Source organism: Nyctibius grandis, chromosome 2, assembly GCF_013368605.1.
Source record: "Nyctibius grandis isolate bNycGra1 chromosome 2, bNycGra1.pri, whole genome shotgun sequence".
NCBI classification, from domain to species: Eukaryota; Metazoa; Chordata; class Aves; order Nyctibiiformes; family Nyctibiidae; genus Nyctibius; species Nyctibius grandis.
Genome location: NC_090659.1, coordinates 20,067,140 through 20,076,071, shown reverse-complemented (window position 1 = coordinate 20,076,071; position 8,932 = coordinate 20,067,140). Strand labels below are relative to the sequence as shown.

General features: G+C 45.1%; 1 protein-coding gene across 1 annotated transcript; it reads left to right on the top strand.

Annotated features, from left to right (window-relative positions):
* Positions 1–984: 984 nt before the first annotated feature.
* DONSON (DNA replication fork stabilization factor DONSON) lies at positions 985–7,634 on the top strand. Its single transcript, XM_068425397.1, has 10 exons — positions 985–1,263; positions 1,657–1,737; positions 2,919–3,122; positions 3,504–3,682; positions 4,196–4,374; positions 4,473–4,599; positions 4,720–4,821; positions 5,849–6,047; positions 6,735–6,950; positions 7,237–7,634. Exons 1-10 carry the CDS (start codon positions 985–987, stop codon positions 7,372–7,374), a joined length of 1,704 nt encoding a protein of 567 aa, XP_068281498.1. The 3' UTR covers positions 7,375–7,634.
* The last annotated feature ends 1,298 nt before the right edge of the window (positions 7,635–8,932 follow it).

Genomic DNA, 8,932 nt, shown 5'->3' with positions numbered 1-8,932 from the left:
GCAAGAGCAAGGCTTTCCAGCTCCGGAGGGAAAGGCTGCCACGTGCTTGCCTGTTCCTTCGCAGCTTTGACAAGAAAGCAGCATGTGCTTCACTGCTGCCTGTACGCTGATGTGACAGCCCTGTGAAGGCTGCCCATGATCTCCTTTAGTGCTAACAACCATGAGAAGCTGTGCCAGGAGCAGTGCCAGCTCAGGCTCTTGCCCAGGTTTGGCCGAGGATGCTTCTGCTCTGGTAAGCTCAAGCCCCACACAGCCAGATGACGTGTGGATGATGCACAGATTGCCATTACAGGCAGCCACACATCTTCAAAAATAGCTTTGCCTTTGGATTAGTTTCATAATCCATCACTGTTTTATTTAATGGCCTTCAGAGCTGTATTTTGGAAAGGATCATCTGTCTAGCATGGGCTGAAAACTACTGCCTGTTTTTTGGGGGCGAGGGGATGGGTGCCTTTCTGCAACACAGGCTTAAGCAAAATACTCCAGCGTGGGCCCTAGCCGGTGCCACAAATTGGAAACAAAACTGGTTTTCTACCCCAAATGTGCACAGTGTGTGTTTAGTCTCGGAATTCACACAACTGTAACCATGTTATCGTTCATGTGGCCATTTCCTTGCTACCGGGCCGGAGAAATCCCTTCAGGCTGGTTTCAGAATGGATTCAGGAATCCAGCTGAGTATTGTAGCAGTAACGCTTCCTTTTATTTACAAGCCGAAGCTGGGTAGGAGAGCGCTGGCAGGGCAGCGGCCGCGGTGCCCGGGGCTGGCGGGAGGAGCTCGCCCAGCGCACGGATCCACCTCCTCAGGCACCCCCGTCCCCGCCGGCGGCGGCTCGGGCAGCTCCGCGCCCTCCGGGGGCCGCAGGAAATGGCGGCGGCCGCCGCGCTCCCTCAGCACCGCCCACGGGCGGAGCTCGCCGCTTTTCGCGCCAAGCCGGGACAGCGGCTCCCGCCCGGCAGCTGCGCCCCGCTCCGCGCTGCCCGGCCATGGCCGCCTCCGCCGTGCCGGGCTACTCGCCCGGCTTCAAGAAGCCGCCGGCTCTGCTGCGGCTGAAGCGCAAACGGCTGCGGAGGAGCGAGCCCGCTGCCACCGCTGACCCGTCCTGCGGCGCGGCGCCCCGAGCCCCCTCCGCGCCTGCCCGCCGCAACCCCTTCTCCAGCCTGGACAACGCGCCGCGGGCGGCCGGCGCTCATCAGCCGCGGGAGCGGGCCCGGCGGCCACCGCCACCGGCGGGCGGGTCCCCCTCGGCAGCGCCCTTCTGGCAGGTAGGGCCGGGCCCCGGCCCCGGGTTTCTCTTCCCCGTGACGAAGTGAGGCCGGAGAGGCGAGGGGGGAAGCGGGAAGGGCTCCGCGGGCAGAGAAGGGGCCTCTGCGCTGGCGCCGGCAGCCATCGCCCTCCGCCGGGCGCTGCAGCCCCGGCCCGGAGCCCGCTCCCCTGACAAGGCCAGCCCCGAGCCTGGGGCTTGCCCTGGCTTTGCGCACTGGTGGAAACCGAGCTGTCGCACGTACCTCTGTGGGCGCCTTTTGATCGCACCGAAGGGCGGATGTTTGCAGCGTGTACATGCTTAGTATCACTCTTGAAATTTCACTGCAAGGGTCGTTGGTTTTATCAACCTGGTTCTTATTTTGTGCTGCATCTTATGCTCCTTTTTTATTCAGCTTTTAGAGCCTGTTTGTGAAGATAAGCCCGCCAGGAGCGCAGAGCCCTCCGAAAGGACCGACCTCCTCGCCCTAACTGATGTATGAAACAGCACGTGCTGCTTCTGAAACATTTTTTTTGCTGTTCTCAGTTCACAAAAAAAAAAAGCTGAAACTATTTAACTTAGTGTTTAATGGTCCATCTCTGTATAAAAATGTCAGTGTTCAAGAAAATTTCTTAAATTGCCTTGATGTTTACTGTTCTGGTGACAGTCTTTTAAAAGCCAGCCTTCTGCCTGACATTGCTACTGTTGCAGTTGTAGTTGACAGAGGTTATTGTCTTCTTCCAGTTTTATTACCATGTTTACTATAATTCTCCTGTTCCTTAGTTTTATATGTCGCTGAGAGAAGGATGTACTTCAAAGTGATAGATCTCCTGCAGTCTTTTATTCAGCTACAGAAAGGGAACAACTTCAGTAGGCATGTAGGAAAGAGAATACCTGAAAAACAGTCCTTGAAAGAGAGTTTCAAGCAGATAATGTCTAACGTTGTAGGTTTAGAAACTAAATTAACAGAATAGAAAAATGACCTCTCAAAGAGAAAAACTGTCCTAGAGCTCCCCACTGGGGTTTTTTGCATCCGCTAGGAAGCATCTGACATTACAATCACCAAGAGAGGATAAAATGAAATAACTGCTTTGGCCTGGAAATTCTTGTCTTCATAAACTTCCGGCTTTCTTTTTTGAATCATTCGTGCTTTTATCTGTTCCTAGTTTATGACTTTTGGAAAGACTCCTGTGAATTAAGATAGTCTTCTACGTTTTTATAAGCAATATAATGCCATATTTCTATTAGAATCTGTTACTGACTAAAATAATCAGTTGGGTATAAACTGTGACTTTTTGGTTAGCCTGTAAACAGTTAAACTGTGTGTAACTTGGAATCCAGAAAATCTGTCTGCAAAAGCGATTTTTTTTAAGTATGTCCCTTAACTTAATGCGTGTACTTCCTTGGGATCAAAATGAGCTGGGCATTTTTGCTGTTGCACTGAATTGGACAAAAACATGCAGGAGATGACAGGTTTAACTTGTCTTTTTATAGACTAGTAAACTCAAGACATTACATGTAATAGCCATAGTCCAGTATCTGGTCTGTCTGCCAGGAAAGGTGTATTAAATCAACATGGGGGGAGACCTAACCATGCTAAAATATAAATAGGTAGCTACATAGGGTTTTTTTTTTTAATTTTCTCTGGGTTAACTGATGCTATTTCTGTTTTGTAAGGACCTTCGTTTACCTGTTGCTGTGCCCGAAGTTCCCTCCTCACCAAGACATGAATTTCCTGCAGACTGGAGTATTAAAACACGACTTCTATTTATGTCTTCCCAACCTTTTACCTGGGCAGAACATTTAAAAGCACAAGAGGAAGCTCAAGGATTTGCTCAGCATTGTAGAGCTACAGAAACAAACTTGCCACAGAGCGTACAGGTAATACTTCGTAGGGTAGCTCAAAGCTCCAGCTTTAGAAAGGAGAAGGTACCTTTGCACCTTTCCTTACACATGCTGGCAGTGAAGGCTTGATTGTGTTTTGGTTTGGTCTTACTTGCATTAAGAATAAGGCTCATTTAGACTACTAACCTAATTCCATCCATGGCTTGTACCCACAGTGGCAAACAAGGATAAGTGAGAGGTTGTTCAACTTCAACTGTGAAGCAGTTGCCAGTTGCTGTCCATCTTTCTTCAGTCTGGCTTATTCACAAGCCTGGGAATTTTTTTTTAGTATCTAGTGTAGTATTTTTTAATCCATCACTTGCAATGATGCCTTAAGTAAAGTAGTACTGTCCTCATGAAATACTTTTTGACCTCTAGGAACCGAAACTGTCCACAGAACTGCGTTGTGCCTTTCAGCAAAGCCTCGTTTACTGGCTTCACCCTTCACTGCCGTGGCTGCAGCTGTTCCCTCGGATCGGAGCAGATAGAAAAATAGCTGGAAAGGCTAGTCCTTGGTCACAGGATGAAGCCTTGCAGCAAGTGCTAATGAGCGACTGGTAAGTGAAATGATACAACTGATGTATTTAGTACAATTAAGACAATGGGATTTTAATTAATGCACAAGTTCTTTCCATTTTTATGAAACAGCTTTTTGATTTTTTTTTTTCCCCCAGCTATAGAATGCTCATTATTTTGAGGAGCAGGCGAGGGAAGTAAGTTTAAGATTAAAGCTACCTTCTTATGTTAATGCCCCTCTCCAATCCTAGTTATGGATTTGATAAGAATTCTGTAAATCCTGGTAGCAAGTTGCCTTTGATTCTTCAGGTAAACTCCACATGCTAGAAAGCAAGTATGCTGGAAGAGCATAGCACTCACAAACAGGCTGCATTTCAGAGGAGTGCAGCTTCCTAGACATTGAGCACGTCTGAAAACCTGACCTAATGATTCAGTGTGCCCTCAGACCTGTGCAGAGTACATACACATCAGTAACACGCAGCCAAATTCAGTTTGATGTGTCAACAGCAAAGAATTAACTTCAGTTACAGAATTGTTTTTATTCTAATTTGCAGGTCTGTCAGCTTTACTTCTCTGTACAATCTGCTCAAAGCCAAACTGTGTCCCTACTTCTATGTATGCACCTACCAGTTTACAGTCCTGTTCCGTGCGGCTGGTCTTGTGGGAAGTGACGTTATCACAGCTGTAATTTCTCCCACAACTAGAGGTTTAAGGGAAGCCATGAGAAATGAAGGTAGGGTGAAACCAGTCCAGCTAGGATTTGAATAACTGAGAAAGTGCATTAGCTGTGTTACAAAACCATTCATTGCTTGCTTTCCTCCTCTGTTCAAGGCATAGACTTTTCTTTACCTTTGGTCGAAGAAAGCAGAAACAGAAACCAGAAAAACTCTGAAGTGAATTTGGAAACACAAGTTGCTAACAGCCTCGAAGTGGGCAACAACAGCGTGGAAGGTGGAGAGTACGTAATGTCTCTTCTACAGTGCTGGAATTCAAGGGCATCTACAGACTCCTGCACATTCCATTTGGAAAACCTTCATAGGAAATATTACCCTCCTAACACTGATTCTGTGTTTCCCAGGGAACCAGCTCCAAGTGATGATGATGATGAAAGTTTCTCTTGGCTTGAGGAGATGGGAGTCCAAGACAAGGTTAAGAAACCAGATGCTATTTCTATAAAACTGTATCCTTCCTTTGCACATCAAGATATATGACACTGGAAAACCCCGCAGATGTTATTTTTTGTGGTATAGATTTAAGTTTTATAAAACGTTTTGAGAACTCCTTTCCAAATATTAATCCTCACATTACTGCATATTAAGAGAGACTCTGCATGTCTTTTTGAGTTTCTTTGTGACAAGTATTTCTAGATGCTCCTCTTCTTGAAAGAAAAGCCATTGTTAATTGTTAATGTAGACTTCATAAGATCCATCTGTTAGGTCACAAACTGATCGTGTCATCTCGCATACAGGTTCATTGGAAAGACTCATTAGCTTTTTCTTTTTTTTTTTTTTTTAAAGAAAATGGTGTATGTTCATGTAGGCTAGGCTTACGCTTGGCAGTAGTCTGGCATAGCAGGGACACAGCTGTAGACCAGAACAGCTGTTGCTGAGAACCTGTACATGTTTCAGAGGGACCTGCTAACTCGGTCTTCCTCTGGTTCCGTTTGCACTTGCACTGCCCAGTGCAGCTTCCACTGGCTTTTACCCGAGAGGAATCTCCTTTCATCTTCCTGAGACTGTGCCACAGCAACGCACCGTAAGTGGGGACAGTCAGGGAACTCGCTTCAAAAGCAGACTCCTGATCTGAACTCTAAATGCTTATGTTTTTATGTTTGTTTTGATGCAAAATTCGTAGTAAAACTAGGAGTTGCTGACTTCATAGAGATTTAGTAAACATGATTTGCCAGCTGTAAAACATTGGACTTGGAAAACGTTTTTTTTATCTCAACTTTAATAATGAAATCAGAAGTCAGGTTTAAGATGCTGCTTAATATTTGAAGAACAAATCTGAATCAATGTAAAGCTAGGTAGGTTTTGTTTTTTTGTGCTAGGTAGGTTTTGTTTTTTTGTTTTGTTTGTTTAAATGACTTGGTTGGTCAGAGGGGGGTGGGGGTGGGGTTTCCTGGAGCTGCACTGCTCCGATTCTTCCTTTGGTGCATTGATGCTTTTCACTTCCTCATGGTTTTCCTTTGACTCCAGTCACTACAGTCGTAAGGAGAAGCATGAGGTGCAGATGGATCACAAACCCGAATCCCTTGCATTAGTGAAAGGAACAAACACATTCACCTTGTTGAACTTCTTGATAAACTGTAAGAGCCTAGTGGCTGTTGCAGGTCCACAAGCAGGGCTTCCACCAACTTTGTTGTCCCCTGTGGCTTTCCGAGGTGGAACAATGCATACGCTCAAGGTAAGTAACAAACACAACTGCCTCTGTTTTCTAAGAAAAGTAAGTTGTTTCTTCACTCAGTAAATTAGACACTGCCTTTGTCTAGTTTCCCTCAGGTACAGCAATTTTTGTTGCTGTAGCCTGAGTTAGCATTTTGACTGCCATACAGACTGCCTCCTAAATTGTCTCCATCCACGTAGATCTAACGCTGCTAAACGGAAATCCTGGTGTTTCCATTCTTCACATCCCAATACATGAGGTTAAACAGACGTCCCAGACACTAAAATGGTTTCTTAGAAGAGACTCTCGAGATCTTATGGGGTCTCAAACTATCACAGCTGCTTGCAACAAGGGAGCCTCTGAGCCATGGCTCACCCTCTGTTACTATAAGGAGGTGGTGGATACTAAAGGATATGCGATTAATAGAGGCAGTGCAGCCCTCTTCCCCCAGAGCAGTTCGATACTGCTCTTCTGCAGTTAACTTCCGTAAGACCGTATAGCATTCCTGCATATCATAGTTGGTATGCTTTAGGAGTTGTTACAAAGCAGTAAAACCATCATAGTACTCCTGTATTGAACAGAGAGTTAACAAAATTGAAAAGTATTTTGAACTTTTAATGGGACTGTGGCACTGCAGTTTTGAAGTAAAGGAAAATTAGGACTTGATTTGGTATGTGAAAAACTAATCCTATGTGTTCTTGTCTTCAGGCTCGAAGTATAAATGCCAAAGCCAGGGTTCACTTGGCCTACGAGGATGTATTCAGTTTGGAAATCGTAGGCCCTGTCATGCCTCATTCCCTGCATTCACTGACCATGCTGCTCAGGTCCGCACAGAGGGGAGCATTCTCTGCTGTATTATACACACATGAGCCAACTGCTGTGTTTAACACTAAGCTTGATAATGCAAGCCCTGCCTTAAATACGGTAAGGAAACTAGCAGAGACAGTATCATGCCCGTTGTTAGGAATAGTATCACAAACCATAGGACACTGAGTGACACACAACTTTCCCTTAATACCTGGGTTTACACCCAATGACTTGTGCTCACCCCCTGGCAGTCCTCACGGCTTGTCGTTCCCTCAGAAATGCAATAATCGGAAAACGAGCTTTTCAGGAGTTCCCCAGAGGTACACAAGTGAGCATTAAAAACTACTAGGTATTTCAAACAGAAACACCTATTCCATGTCTCTCTTCATGTGAATTTCTGCAGGAAGCCATCTGCAAAGATCTTCCTACGTGTGGACTGCATCCTAAGACTTTGGACCAACTGAGTCAGTGTCCAACACTGGGAAAATCTTCCATCCGATTTCTGGAAATGAAGGATTATGCTTACACCTGGAAGTCCTAGGTATGCTAGTTCCATTTAAAGGAAAAGAATGCTCTCGGGTGTGCAGTTGCTGTACTTCATTCGAGTCTACACAAGGCAGCACCTATGCAGTACCAGGAGGGATACAATCTAGTTGAACATCACAGACAACAACTCTTGCACATCACCCATCATAAAACATTTCAAAGGACTGAAGGAAATGAAGGAAAAGGCCTTGGAAATCTCCTTTTGTATTTTAGAAAGCCTTTTTAAAATAAAACTTAATCATGTTTTATCATCTATTTTATTGGTCTGAATTGTGGCTGGAAGGTCTGTATTCCTCATGCCCATGCAAATTCTATTCTGAAGTACAGAATTTCTGCTACCAGTCTGTGTGGTAACTCATAACCACTTTGGATGGGTGGAATTCTTGGCAAAACCCCTTCCAAGGTTGCTTATAGCACCTTGCCAGAAGCTTGAGAGCTACACCTTGCTATGTTGCACCTCTTGGTTTAGAGTCAGCTCTGAACTCAACAAAGACAGATGGACACAAGCACAGAGTTCTGCCTGCAGCTGAATCAGATTAAAAGGTTAAGATTCCCCAGAACTGCTTGGCATAGCTGTCTAGTATTCCCCTACCCACTGATGTTAAAATGAGCTAAACTTTAAAGAAGCAATTTGTACAAACAATAACCTGTATCAGAACAACTTGTAGTAGTAACATAGTTGCACCACCTGATCACAGACAGAAAAATGAGGCAGCAGGGGGCTGCTGCTGCCACTCTGTATCTTCATAGCAATAGTAGAGTCTATTAAAAGGTTTAACGCAGTCTGTTTCACTTGAGGTAGTCAAAGCTGTTATTTTGGAAGTGTCTGTCACTTTTTACACAGCTATCAAGTGATCAGGTTCCTGCAACAGAGCATACTAAATCTGAAGAGCAATATGTAGAATACTGTCATGCTTGTGCACTCCAGCAAGATTTCTAATTGAAACGGTTATTTTGCACAGAAGATAAAGCAGTGCTCATGCCACGTGGCCAGCTACCCTCATCTTTAGCACAGTGCTCTTCTGCTCACCACCTCAGAATCTGTGAGTCTGAACAGCAGCCTTAGACTGTAGCCAGGTCTTGAGGAAACAACCTGTAAACTTAAGCATGCAGGCACGTAAACAAGGTACTGCAGATGATTGAGGCATGACGAAAGCTTCCTGTGCTTTCCAGTTACTTCATGTCAACACCACCTGAAGTATCCTACCCCAAGAATACAGTATGTATACAATTACGTTTACATTTGTTACTTTACAATAACTACCATGACACTGTCAGCCTAGTGGTACATGAACAAGACAACATCTAGAAAACCCTAAAGGGCAAGTCCCTCTCTTATGATGGAAAAAGCACCTTAGAATGTTCAATACTTTGATAATGTCAAATAGTCTGGTTCTGGTGGAGTTCAGGGTAGTATAATCTGACTTTAATTAATCTTTACACTTCTCCCTAACTAATCCAGAAGCAAATTACCGAACTTTTCCCCTTTGATTCGTATCAGACACCAAGAGTGAAAAGCCAGTGCTAATGGCATCGTGGGGAATACCCGAAGA

What these genes read in the sequence shown, in the direction of transcription:
- DONSON (XM_068425397.1), top strand. Translation starts at nt 985, where the DNA reads ATGGCCGCCTCCGCCGTGCCGGGCTACTCGCCCGGCTTCAAGAAGCCG. An exon ending in ACTTGCCACAGAGCGTACAG is followed by an intron (nt 3,123 to 3,503) that starts GTAATACTTCGT and finishes TTTGACCTCTAG; the next exon opens with GAACCGAAACTGTCCACAGA. An exon ending in CAAGCCCTGCCTTAAATACG is followed by an intron (nt 6,951 to 7,236) that starts GTAAGGAAACTA and finishes GAATTTCTGCAG; the next exon opens with GAAGCCATCTGCAAAGATCT.